Source organism: Podarcis bocagei, assembly GCF_964188305.1.
Source record: "Podarcis bocagei genome assembly, chromosome: 17".
NCBI classification, from domain to species: Eukaryota; Metazoa; Chordata; class Lepidosauria; order Squamata; family Lacertidae; genus Podarcis; species Podarcis bocagei.
In genome coordinates, this window is record NC_138143.1 from 6403805 (window position 1) to 6421633 (window position 17829).

Below are 17829 nucleotides of genomic sequence, written 5' to 3' on the forward strand. Positions count from 1 at the left end.
GGCGCCTCGTTTGCTGTAATACCATTTGCGCATGCGTGGTGCGGGGCATAGTTACAGATCCTTGCATTGGCCATCCATTTCCGGCATGTGAAAAACAACCACCGCGGGCCGTTTTCAGCGGGCGACGCTTCCGGTATATATGGGATTTATATCTCCATGGGGAAAGGACGGCGCGTTTTGGGGTAGCCAGTCTAGGCCTCCTTTGGGACTCTGTGCTCTCTGAAGTTGGTGGGACAGGCAGACATTCAACAGATGAAGCTCTGTTCCATCGGTTGCATTTCTGTAGAGGGAAGCGCCTTCTTCACCTGTTGGTTTCTCCCTGTTACGACGCTAAGCATCTGCAGAGAGCTTGTTTATTTGTTTATTTGACTTAGGTCCCAGGGCGGTTACGTTAATATGAATCCTGCCTCTCTGCCTGGTGGTTGGCTTTCCATACCAACAGCATCTCTCAGATCTAAGATTTATAGGAAGCTGGGTAGGGTGGAGTGGGGCCTTGTTTCTGGATTGCACCATTTCCACGCTGCATGTGGGGACTCGCATGATGGGCTCACCCTGCACACAGAAATGTGGAATGTCAAGGAGAACACTGGGATGGAGTCTTACACACCTTGATGCACCGCACCACGTTTCTCTGCCCATGGGGATTTTTTTTCCCTTAGAAAAATTTAATTATTTTGGTATGGAGTAGCAAATCATTCACAAGCCTGTCTCCACCTTTCATTCTGAAGTGCTGCGGATTCAAAACAGGTTTACAGCTTCATTTTCCGTTTGTGGTCACTTGGCAACAAGAAGCTGAGGATAAGCTAAGTCTCCATCCGGGAACCCTCTCACAGTGGTAGCACCCAGTCCTGGAATACAAGAAGAATTAGGAAATAATAACAGGGGCTTAGGAAGCTGCCATGTATTGAGTCAGACCCTTGAACCATCTACTCTGAATGGCAGCAGCTCTCCAGGGTTTCACAAGTGCAATAAAAAAGTACAGAACGCATTTTCATAGAATTGTAGAGTTGGAAGGCATCCTGAGGATCATCTAGTCAGATGCAGGAATTTAAGCGGCTGTTTGTATGGGGATCAAACCAACAAACTTGGTATTATCTACACCACACTTGGAACAACTTAGCTATCCAGTTTTGAGAGATAAATTTCAAGGTGATGCTTATTCTCTGCTAACCCCCTAAACGGTCTGAACTCATAGTACCTCAGGGAATTATAAATAGTAGTAGTAGTAGTAGTAGTAATAATAATAATAATAATAATAATAATTTATTTATACCCCGCCCATCTGGCTGGGTTTTCCCAGCCACTCTGGGCGGCTTCCAACAAAACACTAAAATACAATAACTTATTAAACATTAAAAGCTTCCCTAAACAGGGCTGCCTTTAGATGTCTTCTAAAAGTTTGTTAGTTATTTTTCTCTTTGACATCTGGTGGGAGGGTGTTCCACAGGGCGGGTGCCACTACCGAAAATATATAATTTGTACCCCACCCATCTGACTGAGCTCTGCCCTGAATAACATCCACTTAAAAGGTAAAATCTACAAGAGCTCTTTCAGTGGTGGGGCTGCAGCTTTGGAACAACCTCCCAAGAGTTTCTTTTACTTTTCAGGAAAAGGCGTTTCAGATGTATCAACTCTCCAGGGCTTTAAAAAGTACTCTCTGAGGTTCTCTGTTGCAGCCATTTTGATATTGATACTAGATTAGCTAATAGCTACCTACTTCCTCTAGGGCTGGCCTGTTATGCCTCCAGTTCATTCATTATAGCAAGCCAGTGCTACTGCTTTGACCCACAGTTGAGGTTCTTCCCCACACAGTGGAAAAGCAGGTAACAGACACGTTCTTCTCTTGCATTCTAGTACCTGTCAGATAAGTGAGGATGGGACGTTCCTCCAAAGACAAGCGTGACATTTACTACCGCCTGGCCAAAGAAGAGGGGTGGCGAGCCCGTAGTGCGTTCAAACTTCTGCAACTGGATGAGGAATACCATTTGTTTCAAGGTGGGCCAAAAAGCATGCATCCCCATTATATTACCACTTTTTCTTGCATCACTGAAGGGCATGAACAAGTGTTGAACACTCAAACCTATTTTTAATGCCAGGGCTTAGACCCAGAACCTGTGAAGTGGAATATTAATACTTTTGCTTTGGTACCTCCTTCTAGCAGATAGCTTTATTTGGATGACCAGAGTCCTGTTTTTGGGGAGATAACACTACAACAAAAAGCCCCATCTTACCACTTTAAACAGTCATGTATTCCCCCAGAGAATCATCTCAGGATTTCTGCTTCCTAGTCTTTTTTTCAGCCCCTTTGCAGAGGTGCTAACTGATCTTCTCTTGTCCTTCCTAGGTGTCTCTAGAGCTGTGGACCTCTGTGCAGCTCCTGGGAGCTGGAGCCAGGTTTTAAGCCGAAAGATCAAGTAAGCAAATGATTCAGTTCAAATATATCTAGTGGGTTCCGTCCCCTTAGAGATGGGCTAGACTCTCATGGCATCTACTTATATTCCACCCCACAGAGGAGAAGACATGAAAAACTCTGATGTCAAGATAGTAGCTGTAGATTTGCAAGCCATGGCTCCGTTGCCGGGTGTCATCCAAATTCAGGGGGACATTACCAAGGTAGGTGCTACCTAGTGCATCTTGGGGTGATGTCAGCCTTGAGCTTGGCCTCTACCCCATCTAAGCAGCAGAAGAAAAAGAGGCCTACCCAGAGAACAGTCTCTTTGCTCACATACCCACCTACCTCTCTGTTTCCAGGTCTCTACAGCTCAGGAGATCATTTGCCATTTTGAAGGGCAGCCCGCTGACCTGGTGGTGTGCGATGGAGCCCCTGATGGTAGGTGACAACCAGGCTCCCAGCCTTGTCATGGGAATCGGGGAGCTCTGCTGGGCCAACGGTGGCTTTAGAGGGAAAAGCTGCCTGAATTAGCTCTGATATGTAAATCCTTTACTCTGCAGTGACCGGACTCCATGACATAGATGAGTACATTCAGGCCCAGCTGTTGCTCGCTGTGAGTATCTCCTGGTGTTTGCCGCTATATGTGGTGAGCAAACTCATCCACAATGGGTGCTGTGGGGGCTTTGCACTGATGAAAGAGCCGGTTGGCATCCTTCAGCAGAAAGTAGCCCAGGCTGACTGAGTGCAGCAGATCAGGAAGCTTGATAGAAGGAGTGCCAGCAAGTGATGGGTATGACATCAGCCCCTGTGAGTCATCCTGGGATCCACAGGCCCCAGAAAATGCCACACTGTTCTGGGTCCTGACATAAGGCCTGATATCAAACAGGTTAATGGGATGCCCTCCAAAGGACCTATCTGGTGTCATGATAATCCCCAGACCTGGAAGATCTATAGATTGCTCCTAAGTGGAGTCTTCTGTGGTTAGGGCTGCCCCACAATCTCAATATGCAATTTCAAAAATAGATTTTCAGTACAGTATTTAGCATTTGGCTCTGAATCTTGGCTTTTTAAAAAAGGTATGCTACAGCTGTAAAAACAGATTAACAGTCACAACTTCTTGTGAATTCTCAGAAACCCAAGGAAGGGTTGACATGGCTGCCAGTTCGCAGTCGGGAGCTGTAAAGACTGTTCGAGATGGTGCATTGGCCAGGGAGACGTTCAGTTCCCACTCATCAGCTGATCAATGCTGACTTCAAGGTGGACCCTGCTCATGTGTCACAATGAGCCACTGAAGGTGGAAAAGCCCAGGATCCAGTCCACTTTCCCACCCTGTCTTTCAAGTACTGGGCCTTTGCTAACAGCGAGGAAAAGAGCAGGACCATAGCAAACCCTTTCACCTTTTATCTAGGTTTCTTTTCCGGCCCAAACTGTCATGGGATGCTGGTGGCTTTGTTCCTCACCTGCTGCATCTTTGTGCCAAAAAAGGCTTTTCTCTTATGGTGCTGATTGTTTCCTTCTGTTTCTTCCAGGCTCTGAACATCACTACGCACGTGCTAAAGAAGGGAGGGACATTTGTAGCAAAGGTGAGCCCTGCACGTGATCAGGGAAGAGTTAATAGGCACTGCAGTTCTGCTTTAGGTGTGGCCAAACAGGGCTGCTGTGGGCACCGCACCAAAGTCATCACCCTGCAGTGATACTTCAGCACCTGCTTAGCACCACAGCAAATAGGATGGGGACTTGGTGGCCTGTCCAGTTCATCAGCCCATTGAGCGTCAGCAGTGGGCCAGGAGGTTTTTCAAAACAGGAACAAGGGAACTTGAGAAGGAATACTGAAAATTTTTAAGCTCAACTTCTATTTCTTTTTATTTATTTATTTTAAAATATAATTCAGTAATGTGTAAGGTATAAGGAAACAGAAAAAGAAAAACACAACTGAGTAGGAGTTAAAATTAAATTTGCCAAAAAGGGGTACAAATTATGGCAGAGTCAAATCTGGCCCATAGCTAGTGCTGAAAAATTAACTCACAAAGTAAGGTATAGTAGAAGACAGACCAAAGGTGACGTGTTTTTCAGCCACATGGCAAAAATGTATTTTATATGAAAATGATAACAATGGTGTTTAAACACCTCTGGTGAAATAAGCCGCTATTTGGAATTCTTAATAACTCTTCACCTTCAAACAAGAATATTGCAAGACCCAGAGGATAACAACCTGATACTTTCAAACAAAGCAAAATAGCCCGTTACGCTTCCCAGGGATTGTGAATGCAAGGACCCAAATTCATGAGAGCTTGACTTGAAACCTTAAGGCAGGCATGGCCAAACTTGGCTCTCCAGATGTTTTGGGACTACAATTCCCATCATCCCTGACCACTGGTCCTGTTAGCTAGGGATGATGGGAGTTGTAGTCCCAAAACATCTGGAGGGCCAAGTTTGGCCATGCCTGCCTTAAGGCAAAGGTGGCAGTTAGTGGCATTGGGAATCCTCCTGATGTGCTTTCTGCTGACATGCTGAGGCAGGATCTTGTCACTTCGTGAGATCCCACAGCAGGGAACTTGGGTTCATTTCCAGTGTTATCAAGAGTCACTGCACTTGGGTGCTGGCTGCATGTTGAGTCTGTTTTGGGAGCACCCTGGGCTTGTTCCCTCTCGGCACCTGATGCTGCTGAGCTCAGTGTCTCTAGGACATCTGAATTACGCTCCTTCCCCATCTCTCATTGGCAGAGGATTCCTCTTCATCTGTGTCGCTATCCCCAGCCTGGGTAATGTGGCGTAAGAATGTAGATTATCCAGGCGAGATGATGGCATTTTGCTTCCCTGCCTTAGATATTCCGAGGGAAGGACATCACGCTCCTCTATTCCCAGCTGCGAATTTTCTTTCCTGATGTGACGTGCGCCAAACCCCGAAGTAGCCGCAACTCCAGCATCGGTGAGTGACCAAACAGCTTCTTGCAAGCTTGGTTAACTTGCAGCTTTGCCACTCATGGGGGAAACTCTACAAAGCATTACAGGATCTGACAGCTTGTTCAGAATCACTGGAATCTCAAAAAATTATAATAATGAGTGGAATTCTAAGTGGCACTAAGGAGATTGCTCTGTCTGCGCGAGTATTTCTGCTTGCCCAATGAAACGATCTTCCCCCTCTTCTTCCCCTGTAGGCTGTTCTGGGGCCCCTCCTGACACCCCCAGAGCCTATCTGGGGGGCATGGAAGGGGAGGAGAGGCAAGGGGAAGCCATGTTGTGCTGGCGGGACTTGTCCTGGCTCCCGCTAGCGCAGCTCTTTAGTTGTATCTGCTGGTCCCATGTTTCTAGTTGTCATTGTTGCAGGTGAATGTCTGGAAGCATGCAGGCAGAGGGGGAAAGATGGTGCTTTTGCGCCCTGCATGATATGCACGTCCCCTCGTGACTTCCAGCATCTTTCTCATCGCCCTATCACCCATTGCTTTGCCAACTGTTTCCTCCTGCCTCCACCCTGATCCTTGCAGCAACCTCCTACAATTAAAAGAAAGCAAATGAGCAGTTCTCCAAAAACACAAAAGTGAACGCAGGTCAGAGAAGTGCACAACAGAATCTGCACATGCCGTGGCGTAATGCTCTCTTAGGGCTTTTGATTGAGTTTGCTTTGATATCTTTGGTGGAGGTCTTTTCTGCTTCAGTGCCATTTTTAAAAAACAAAAGTCATGTTTGTGTTGCAGCAGCTGCACTTGCAGTTTAGGCTAACTTTTTAAATTTATGCAAACACATTTCCTTAGTCTCCTAGTTCAGCTAGGGACAGGAATCCCATTACATTGCGTTCAATGGGTTGCCATGCATTTGCAAAATTAGGACATGTGTACAACACATCTTCTGTGTACAGTGGTACCTCAGGTTAAGAACTTAATTCGTTCTGGAGGTCTGTTCTTAACCTGAAACTGTACTTAACCTGAAGCACCACTTTAGCTAATGGGGCCTCCTGCTGCTGCCGCGCCACCGGAGCACGATTTCTGTTCTCATCCTGAAGCAAAGTTCTTAACCCGAGGTAATATTTCTGGGTTAGCGGAGTCTGTAACCTGAAGCATATGTAACCTGAGGTACCACTGTACTGTTGTTGAAGGCTCGGTCTACCCAGTGTCGGAGGTAGTGGGCAGTTGTTTCCTCCTGCTGCAAAGCTAATCCCCAAAGGCTGTGTTTCCCCACTTCCTATAGATGTGAGCCGCAGCCATTCGTTTTTGCAGGTCATTCTCTCAAGGGCACCGCTGGCAAATGGGCTCTTGCCATTGAAGAGCCTTCTGTCTATTGCATGAGTCATACGTCCCTCATCTTCTGCATCCCAGGAGTCAGACTGTTTTATTCTGTCACATAGAACTCAGTGGAAACAATTTAGAACAGAGTCTGTGTCTGAATAGCTCCATGCTGGTTCTTGGTCATGCTCGTATTTGATGGAAGCTTGGAAATGGCCCGTTTATCAGAAGATAGGAAGCTGGATTGCATCAGTGAGGCTACTGGATCCATCCAGCTTGGAGTTGTCAGCCCTGACTGGCAGTGGGCCTCAGGGGCTGCAGGCAAAGGTATCTCCTAGCCCTGCCAGGAGATGCCAGGGATTGAACCTGGAACCTTCTGTTTACAAAGCAGATGCTCTGTCCTCTTTGCTGTGTGTCTCCCCCCCCCCCACCTCCAGCCTGATGGTTTTAGTGCAGAACATGCCTTTTCCCAATGCAGGTTGAGGTTAGGCACAGCATACTCCTCACGGGGCTTGATAACCAACTGTATTGGGGGAACAGCAGGGGGTTGTGTGTGTTTGTGTATAATTTAGTGTATGATTTAGTGCACACCCCGGAAAAAATCTCTTTCAGCTTCTGCCTTCTGGAAGAAGGTACAGGGTTATAAAGACTAGGACTGAGAAACAGTTTCTATCCAAATGCGATTTTGGTTTTAAACGCAGTGTAAGGAGTCTCTATGGGAGTGTATTGTATTTTAAAAATGGGGTATCAGAGATTTTAGGGGGCTAACCAGGCTGGGATAGCAGACTTGTTGGTTTTGAATGTCTTATGTAGATTTTAATTTTTTTTCAATTTCGCTGTTCTGTATGGGACAATGACAATAAAGATTATTGTATCGTATCGGAATGCCAGAGCGGTGATCACCAAAGCTTTTAACTGCCTTTTCATCCTTCTAGAGGCATTTGTTGTTTGCCGAAACTACAGCCCCCCTGAAGGCTACGTGCCAAACATGTCCAATCCTTTGCTAGATCACTGTTACGGTAAGGAACCTTGAAGGGGGAAGAGATGTTTCTGTGGGTTCCTGTTGTGTTGGGGGACGCGGGGCAGGGAAACTGAAGGGAAAGTGGGAGGTTTGAGGGCAGAGGCAAGAAAGTTTGGATGGAGGAGGGCAGGTGCAAATTGACTACAGGGGGATTGTGATTGGTCCCAGGAAGTGATCCATTGTCGGGTTGCTTCTCTTTCTGTTTTTTGGCAGTATTGAGCAGGGACTCTGGAGGCTGAAGCTGTCATATGTTTCCTGTCCATAGAGTCAATGTCTTGAGAAGCCAGGCAGGCCCCATAGTATATACGCAATGAAATCAAAATTTTCCATAAGTTCTGGATATGAAAAGAATGAATTTGCCTAGGGAAAACATCAGTTTTAATCCAGTGTGCAGTGAGTGCAGTTTGATCATAAGGAAATCAGGTTGACAAAGGAAATATAGCAAAAGTACCTTGTGGCAACTTGCAGATTAGCAAATTGGTTGTGGTGTAAACTTTCCTGGACTGGAGTCCATGCCATCAGATGGCCAGGTGGATGCAGAGGGCAAAAAATGTAAAGCCTCCAGGCCAGCGACAAGACTACACAAAAAGTAAAGCCAATTCAAATTCAGCTGAAGCTTAGCTGCATAGAAAATAAACACTGTGAACATTCACAACTGACACTGTTGGTGATAACATAAATCACAGTAGCTTTAATATGTTAACATCAGCAGTGTGACAGAAAACCTAGATGAATGTGGTATTTTCTAAAGCAGGGATGGAGAACCTCGGGTCTTCAGGGCCACCAGACTGTTTTCCCCAAACAAGACCAACCTGCCCCATTGACTGGATCGCTCAGCTAATCCCTGCAGAAAGTAGGATTGAGCTCCCTGCCCACCAGCTGATTGGGAGGGATCTCGATCCTGCTTGCTTGTTATCTCCCTCCCCCCCCCCCGGGGCAACTTCAAGAGGGGGCTGGGATAGGCTACCTGTCATCATGATATCAGATGATCAGATCAGATGGCTGTCACAAGTTGGCCCTGTATGGTATGGGAAGATGAAGATACGGTTCGCTGCACCAAAAAGATTCCCCCGTATTTCTCCTTGTCCAATTTCTGGTATTTTTTTCTCTCCCTGCTTTTAAATCTTATTGGAGTCTTAAGTTTCTGGGCAGCAGTTGTGTTATATTCTATTACCTTCTGCATGGTGCCTAGTTATAGTGCCTAATAAAGACTCCCTTGTTGCTGTTACCATCATTATCATTGTGATCAGCCCAAGTATTGGAAGCCCTTTTTGCTGAAGCAGCGTTTTAGCAGGAGAAAAAGGCACCTCTGCCCTAAGCCAGGTTTCCTTTAAAAATATGTTCCCCAGGAGGACTGAGGAGTCCGAAAGCTTCTTAGCCAAAGAGATTTTTTTTAAAAAAGTTGTAAGGATATTTGCAAATGAGGGGAATAGGTTTAGGAATTGTAAAGAATTAGAAAGGTGAATAGTGGGGCGGGGCAGGCTGTGTTCAACCCTGAAGGGTCCACCTGTTTGCAAGCAGCACTTACCAAACCTCTCCCAATACAGATGTGGATTTTAACCAGCTGGAGGGCCCCAATCGGGTGATTGTCCCCTTCCTGGCTTGTGGAGACCTGAGTGCTTATGATTCCGACCGGACATACCCTCTGCAGGTAAGGCTGGTCTTGGGTGGTGCGCCTGGAGGCCAGTGGGAATGGGCGATTCAAGCGTGGCTCCATCTGTCTTTGCTCCGATTGAGGAAGCAGGCTTTTTAGAGCCAGGGGGAGTCCTATGGGCCCTCTTCCGTCACGTGGTCCTTCCTGAATCGGTAGCTGCAAAACCACCCTCTGGTCATTGGCAGTGGTGGTGCTAAGAACAGAAGAGGCCTGCTGGATCAGACCAAAGGCCCAATCTTAGTCCAGCGTCCTGGCCAGCATCCTTAGTGGCCTACCAGATGCCAATGGGAAGCCCACCAGCAGGACCTGAGGGCAATAGGAGTCTCCCTCCCCATCTGCAATTTCCATCAACTGGTATTCAGAGGCATACTGTCTTCAGTGCAAAGATTAAAGTACATGGGTCCCTCTATTAGGGATTCCCAGTCCAAAGTCCCTGGTGCCTCGCAGTTATCAGCAGGAGAACCTGAAACAGGCAGCGTTGCATCCAGTCCTAGTCCTACGTGGAGCAGCTTCAATGAAATTATTAGACCTCAGTCCCAGCTATTAATTTCAATGGGTCTACTCTGGATGAGACCAATAATGGGTCCAACGGTCAAGAAGGCGGTTTCTGCATGTGCTGTAGAAGGAAGTGAGGGGCAGATGGGGCTCATCCACCAGGGAAGGGGGTCCATCTAGGTCAGTGATGGCCAAACGTGGCCCTCCAGCTGTTTTGAGACTTCAATTCCCATCATCTCTGACCACTGGTTCTGTTAGCTAGGGATGATGGGATTTGTAGTCCCAAAACAGCTGGAGGGCCATCACTTATCTAGGTGAAGGAAAACCTGTGCTGCCTTGTGGGATATCTTTGGGAGAAGAAAAGGCTACACAAATCCTGAGTGGAGTCCCTAAGATGGTTAGATGGCGCCTTGTACGCCTCCTTCCAGCAACTCCTGCAGCCAAGCCGGTGCTGAGCGTATTGCTCTGCTTTCCTTTGTACTACTTCAGCGAAGCCGAGAGGGGGGTCTTGTCATCTGGGCAGCCCAGGATCTCCAGACACATGGCCAGGCTTGCGACCTGGGAAGGTCTCTCTGGTGCTGCTACTAAAGTGGTATGACTCCACCCCTGGAGTGGCACTCCATTGTCTCTCAAGACAGACGGGTGCCTAGAAGTCTTAAGTAGAACTAGCATTGGCTACAACCCAAAGACGTAGAGAACGGAGGTGCCCATTGATTAGCACTGGAGATTCACAAAAAGGATAATGCTGGTTGATGGTGCTTAGGCTCCGGAAAGGGACTTGGACCACCTGCTTTAAGGCTCTCTTGCTCTCTTTCCCATTTGATCAGCTGGATCCTGAGAAGAAATACACTTACGTACCCCCGACTCAGCCTCCCATCTGCCCTCCCTACGAAGAGGCCTGCTTCTTGAAGAAACACAATCTGCTGACCAAGGAGCAAGTGCCCCAGCCTCAGCAGGAAAATGCACTCCAGGAGCAGCAAGAGCCCCTAGAGGCCGAGGTCACAGACGCCCTGGGAAAACTGTCAACGTGACATCATCACAGAAATGGGGGGGCAAGAGATGCATACCGCCCCCTGCTGGTTCGAAAGACTTTTCATCCTTCTTGGTTTACCTTTTACAGAAGTGGTTCCCCATTAGCTAAGTACTGCAGACCCCCTGTTTTTCAAAAGCCAGGCCGTGGACCCCTTGCTTTTGAAATTTTGATATTTCTATGGTAGTTTTTGTTAGGTGAATAAGAACGACAATAACATTTACAGTCCGCCCATCTGACTGGGTTGTCCCAGCCACTCTGGGCGGCTGCCAACAAAATATTAAAAACACAATAAAACCTCAAACATTAAAAATGCAGACCCCTCTGGGTGGGTTACACAGACCCACTACCACCAATTGGGAACCACTATTTTACAGAATTTCCTGTTTTATCAATACAAAGTCCCTTTCTGCCTGACCAACCAAAACCGTGTTGATTTTAATAAAGCTTTGTCACTTGCTCAGAGCTTTTCTTTTGCTGTGATAAGTAGCTGGAATGCTTTATTGGGAAGACACACAGAGAGAGGTTCAAATTCGTGTTCATTCATCCAGAGCAGACAGGATTCTCTTCCCTCAAAGTCAGACTGTGTTCTGAGTGCTGCAGAAATTACTGATAATAATTTAACAAAGGCATATTGTTTCCCAGTACCGCATGTCCTTCCAGCTTTTTGATTATTCTGGCTTTAGGCATACTGCTTATTTCTTTATCTTCTTTAATCTGACAGTCAGGAGTTGCTATAGATGGACTGAAATTCCTTCACAATGCTATTTATTCCTCATGGTAAACTCGTCCTTTCTCCCCCTGCCCCACTCCTTGCCAAAGCACGGAGTTCATGGTTGTTGCTGTCCTCCTCCTCCATCATCCTGTTTTCCTCAGATCAGTCCTTGTTTCCTCAGAATCCAGGTGTTGCCACAAAGGGAGGACCGTTCTCTGGAGATTGAGGGCTACACAACAGTGACCCCTTCACCATTCAGTTTGGCCACCTGGGCATGGATTTGGATTCCAGCTGGCGGTGATTCTGCGCCAGTACTTTGGCGCGAGGAGCTGGCTTTCAGGCCCTCAGCCCGTGGAAGCCCTGTTCTCAGGATGCCTGGCCCCCAGCCATCCACAGGCCCCCCCACAATGAAATCAAACCGGTCCAGCGGAGTGTGCTCTATGGTACACAGAGACTCCTCACCCAGGTAGCCTGGGTTGGCTCCCTCCATGGACGCGTCGTCTCCCGGGCTGCAGCGTCCAGACCGGGGACCCTCGGTCTGAGAGGCTCGATGGCGGGTGACCTGCTGAGTGTCCAGCTGCGGCTCGGCTCTTCGGAAAGAGTAATGGGCAAATATGCCGATGAAGAACATCTCGACAGCCAGGGAATAGTAGTAGATCACTGGAGGGGTGAAGAGAGAATTAAGAATATGGTATGCTCTGCAGCAGAGGTGGGGAACTTACGGCCTGTTAGGGATTCAAGTTTGGCCCAGGAGGTTGTTTTCCCCCAAACCTTGCCCACTTTCCCCACATCCAACATCATATGCAATTTCAGGTGTCAGGTGGGTAGAAAGAGACTTGACTACCAGTGCTCTCCCAGTTGTGCATCGGCAAGGGAAAGCAGTTTCCTTACACCAGGCTTCCTCAAACTCGGCCCTCCATATGTTTTTGGCCTACAACTCCCATGATCCCTAGCTAGCAGGACCAGTGGTCAGGGATGATGGGAACTGTAGTCTCAAAACATCTGGAGGGCCGAGTTTGAGGAAGCGTGCCTTGCACCTTCCTTTGATGCTTGGGCCATACCAGCCTTCGCCAACCTGATGACCTCTATAGGTTTTGGACTACAACTTCCATCAGCCCCAGCTAGCTTGGCAGGTGCCGAAGTTGCACTAGCGGAAGCCAGCACAATGATTCCGAGTAGAATAATAATAATAATAATAATAATAATAATAATAATAATAATAATAATAATAATAATAATAATAATAAATTATTTATACCCTGCCCATCTGGCTGGGTTTCCCCAACCACTCTGGGCGGCTTCCAACAAAATATTAAAATACAGTGGTACCTCGTGTTAAGTAACTTAATTCGTTCCGGAGGTCCGTTCTTAACCTGAAACTGTTCTTAACCTGAAGCACCACTTTAGCTAATCATAGAATCATAGAGTTGGAAGAGACAACAAGGGCCATCGAGTCCAACCCCCTGCCAAGCAGGAAACACCATCAGAGCACTCCTGACATATGGTTGTCAAGCCTCTGCTTAAAGACCTCCAAAGTAGGAGACTCCACCACACTCCTTGGCAGCAAATTCCACTGTCAAACAGCTCTTACTGTCAGGAAGTTCTTCCTAATGTTTAGGTGGAATCTTCTTTCTTGTAGTTTGGATCCATTGCTCCGTGTCCGCTTCTCTGGAGCAGCAGAAAACAACCTTTCTCCCTCCTCTATGTGACATCCTTTTATATGTTTGAACATGGCTATCATATCACCCCTTAACCTCCTCTTCTCCAGGCTAAACATGCCCAGCTCCCTTAGCCGTTCCTCATAAGGCATCGTTTCCAGGCCTTTGACCATTTTGGTTGCCCTCCTCTGGACACGTTCCAGTTTGTCAGTGTCCTTCTTGAACTGTGGTGCCCAGAACTGGACACAGTACTCCAGGTGAGGTCTGACCAGAGCAGAATACAGTGGCACTATTACTTCCCTTGATCTAGATGCTATACTCCTATTGATGCAGCCCAGGATTGCATTGGCTTTTTTAGCTGCCGCGTCACACTGTTGGCTCATGTCAAGTTTGTGGTCAACCAAGACTCCTAGATCCTTTTCACATGTACTGCTCTCAAGCCAGGTGTCACCCATCTTGTATTTGTGCCTCTCATTTTTTTTGCCCAAGTGCAATACTTTACATTTCTCCCTGTTAAAATTCATCTTGTTTGCTTTTGCCCAGTTCTCTAATCTGTCAAGGTTGTTTTGAAGTGTGATCCTGTCCTCTGGGGTATTAGCCACCCCTCCCAGTTTGGTGTCATCTGCAAATTTGATCAGGATGCCCTTGAATGGGGGCCTCCTGCTGCTGCCGTGCCACCGGAGCATGTTTCGGTTCTCATCCTGAAGCAAAGTTCTTAACCCAAGGTCCTATTTCTGGGTTAGCAGAGTCTGTAACCTGAAGCGTATGTAACCCAAGGTACCACTGTACAATAGTCTATTAAGCATTAAAAGCTTCCCTAAACAGGGCTGCCTTCAGATGTCTTCTAAAAGTCTGGTAGTTGTTTTTCTCTTTGACATCTAGTGGGAGGGCGTTCCACAGGGCGGGTGCCACTACCGAGAAGGCCCTCTGCCTGGTTCCCTGTAACTTGGCTTCTCTCAGCGAGGGAACCACTAGAAGGCCCTCGGCGCTGGACCTCAGTGTCTGGGCAGAACGATGGGAGTGGAGACGCTCCTTCAGGTCTACTGGACCGAGGTCATTTAGGGTGTTAAAGGTCAGCACCAACATTTTGAATTGGACTTCCCCCGCACACCTCCACAGCCTCCCCAAATCTGCTCCAGGGGGTTGAGGGAACCCCGAGAACTGCATGCGGAGAGAGGGGCACTGTCAAGCATGCAGAAATGTTTACGCTGATGGAACAATCTCCTTAGCTCTACTGTGAATACAACTCTTGGGGTGCACTAGGTTAGTGAAGGCTAGCCCAGATGACGCCCTGCCCCTTGCCCAAGAGCCAGCTTTTTTAAGGAACTATTTTCCCCGTGCCCTCCTCTGCCCCCTGAGAGACCCCGCAAGGGGGCAGGGAACCTCTCTGGTGTGAGACAGCAAGGAAGGCAAATGCCCTGAGATGGCAAGTCAGAGAGTGAGGTTGACTTGCCCGTCAGCCAGCCACCCTCAATGGCGCCTGCTGCAGGCTCCTGGCCTCCCTGAAGCAGCTTACCTTGGGAGCGTGTCACCGGGGAGAGAGGTGGGCTGCAAGGGATGGCCCCCACTGCCCCCATGGTCTCCAGGATCCCACTCTGCAGGCCGCAGAGGACGAGAACCAAGATGATGCAGACAAACTTGGAGCGCAAGCTGTAGCCGTTGAGCGCTGGCTTGGTGGCTTTGTAGAAGAGCAAGTAGCCATAGAAGGATAGGAATGTGGAGATGGCAATGATGGCGTAGATGTAAGAGTTGGGGTTGGTGTAGCCCACCTGGGAGAGAGGGATGGGCAAAGGTGAGATGTCAGATTCTGGGACTCCCCCCAGCAACATGTGTTTGGGCCCAGAAATGGAAACGAGAAGAATTACCGACGGAAGAAGAATGGCAGACGAAATTAATGGACTATGCAAAATTAGGTAAGATGATAGATAGGATTTGAAACCTGCAGGACCAGAGATTCTCGGAGGACTGGAATAAATATGTGAACTATTTGAAAAGCAATCGTAATCAACAGATTATGCTAGTAGGATTGCAAGAAGCCTTGTAAGGAGGAACATATGAAATATTGCAAGGAAGGTTATGAAGAGAGCTATTAGTTAAGAAAATTAAAAGTAATAGTGAAATTAAGAAATGTAAATTAAGTGAAAAAGATTGGAAACTTTTCAGATGTGATTGATGGAAGTCAAAGAATTGTATAAGGTATGAAATTATGTTCAATGATTGTTGGAAATAGTATGTTAAATATAAATTAAAAATATTTTAAGAAAGGAATGTGGAGATGGGAATGATGGTGTAGATGTAAGAGTTGGGGTTGGTGTAGCTCACCTGGGAGAGAGGGATGGGCAAATGAGATGTCAGATGCTTTGACTCTCCCCAGCAACACGTATTTGGGCAAAATTATCTGTCACGAATGGCACTTTCAGAGCAAGACTTTTGAGTAGAAGTCCAGGGCCCCCCTCAGCAGCAGGAGAAAGTGGGCCCACCCAAAGTGGCTTATGCCATTTTGAGTAATGCACATTAGCTCCTAAAGAGCCACAGACACTTACCCATGGAAGCAATAAGACTGTTAAGTGCAGAATCTAAAATTCCCTAACTCTGCTGCTGAATTCAGTTACAGGTAGGTAGCCGTGTTGGTCTGCCATAGTCAAAATAAAAAAATTCCTTCCAGTAGCACCTTAAAGACCAACTAAGTTAGTTCTTGGTATGAGCTTTCGTGTGCATGCACACTTCTTCAGATACACTGAAACAGAAGTTGCCAGATCCTTCTATATAGTGAGAAGGTGGGGAGGGGTATTACTCAGAAGGGTGGTGGGAATGGGAGATTGGCAGATAGCTGAGATGAGCCTGTTGACGACTCTTAACAACTGCAATAGGTCTTACAGGAAAAGGCAAGGGGTGAGAAGGTGAAAAATGGCTTAGTCATGTATAGTGAGATAAGAATCCAATGTCTTTGTTCAGACCAGGTCTCTCCATGGTTTTAAGTTTGGTAATGAGTTGCAATTCAGCAACTATATAGAAGGATCAGGCAACTTCTGTTTCAGTGTATCTGAAGAAGTGTGCATGCACACGAAAGCTCATACCAAGAACTAACTTAGTTGGTCTTTAAGGTGCTACTGGAAAGAATTTTTTTATTTTGTCTACTGCTGAATGGTACAGTGAAGATCAGCACATTTGAGAAAACAAAAAACACAGTTCAAGGTCCTGAAACATTAGCTCTCAAGAGTATATTTAGGTTGTTGTTGTTTTTAGGACACCTTTCTTAAGTTTCTTCCTACAAATTAATACCACAGGGTTTTTTGAAATATTAAGCAGGGGTATAAAAATGTATGAAAATAAATCATGGAAAAGGCTAAGCTTCAGCACTAGTACTTTGGTATAATCAGAAATGTGAACAGCTTGCCAAACTGCATATAAATAGCAGGATACAATAACTATAGAAAAGCTCAAATTTCTACTGTAGCTAATCCCATCCTGATCTATAGCCTAATCATGAAATCACTGGTTCAATTTATCTGGCTTTAAATTAACAGAGAAGATGGGAAATGCTGTTGCGCTCTTTGTCAGCAGGGATCATCAATGTTTTTTAAGGCACATAGGAAGATCTGAATTTTTGAATGAGTGCTGTGGGCTCCACACCTGAGCAAGTATCTCACAGAGAGAGAGAACTCACACACCATTTCCAAGGGATCTGGGTAAAAGCTGGATCCAAAACAATCTGAGCCTTGAAAAGCCCATAGAGCTAAAAGAGGAAGTGGGAAAGACCATTGCTTTTCTAACTTCCCCTTTCAGGTCTATGGACATTTCAAGGGAGAAAATGTTACCTTAACCACCCTCCATGCTTCATGGTGGGGTGATGGGTGTGTGTTGAGATAAATATTTTGTGGGCGCCAGCGGAAGACCTGAAGGGGACCACTTCATATACATCTCTAACATAATATAGTTCCATCTATGGAAATCCGGAGGTGGTCTGAGGGCCAGAAGTGGTGGTGGTTCTGCTTATATCACCCAGGAGTGGCCCTTGCTCTTCCCTCTTTGCCTGTTAACCAAGGCAACACAATTCTTTGAACTTGCTTCTCACATTCATTTCCTTCCCACCTTTCAATTTATGTTCTGCACTTACTTGAACTGGAGGCTGCTTGCAAGCTTCCATTCCCAGGGCTGTGGAATTTTACTCTGCTTTTAAAATCCTGATGAGCAACTTTTAACTGATACCAATCCACAGTTGCCCCATTCCCTAATTGCCAGGTTTGCCCTGGGTGGTCCCAGCCTGGTGCTCAGGAACGTAACAGCATTTTCATGGTAAGATCCAGTGGCGATACCAACCTTGTTCTATGGTTGTCATCCAAAGAAACTACTGCTAAGGTTCAGCCAAAGCTTCCTATCATTATCCATACAGAATTTGAGCTGCCTTGCCACATCAATTTGATATGCTTTGGCTATAATTAAGACCAGCTTTGTTACTCATAAGAATGCCCAGATTCAAGTCAGCTCAGTCCAATGGAAGCATCTATCAACAGACCAAAGAATGGGCACCTGTCACTTTCCTCAGGAAAATATCCAACCTGCAGCATCACTGGGAATACCAAGTAATCATTCTGTGCTTAATAGACATGCCCAAGGTGTGACTTAATTCCCTTCCTCTCTGCCT

At 46.7% G+C, this 17829-nt stretch overlaps 2 protein-coding genes across 3 annotated transcripts in view; one reads left to right on the forward strand and one right to left on the reverse strand.

Moving 5' to 3' along the window:
• On the forward strand, positions 1–11271 carry FTSJ1 (FtsJ RNA 2'-O-methyltransferase 1). 2 transcript variants are annotated; one of them, XM_081175792.1, is made up of 11 exons: positions 1–133; positions 1855–1995; positions 2345–2414; positions 2511–2613; positions 2752–2830; positions 2953–3005; positions 3922–3975; positions 5218–5320; positions 7547–7630; positions 9180–9283; positions 10609–11271. In XM_081175792.1, the coding sequence occupies exons 2-11, from the start codon at positions 1875–1877 to the stop codon at positions 10810–10812; spliced, it is 975 nt and encodes a 324-aa protein (XP_081031918.1). In that variant the 5' UTR covers positions 1–133; positions 1855–1874; the 3' UTR covers positions 10813–11271. The 2 variants fall into 2 exon arrangements, with proteins under 2 accessions (XP_081031918.1, XP_081031919.1); XM_081175793.1 differs by having other exon boundaries at positions 35–133; positions 1813–1995.
• The window catches only part of LOC308576414 (organic solute transporter subunit alpha-like), a 19291-nt gene continuing 12642 nt past the window's right edge, over positions 11181–17829 (reverse strand). The window contains exons 6-7 of the mRNA XM_081175770.1: positions 14701–14953; positions 11181–12186 (exon numbers count right to left, since the gene is read on the reverse strand). Coding sequence (XP_081031896.1) covers positions 11756–12186; positions 14701–14953 — 684 coding nt within the window. The 3' untranslated portion in view covers positions 11181–11755. The remainder of the gene's footprint in view (positions 12187–14700; positions 14954–17829) is intronic.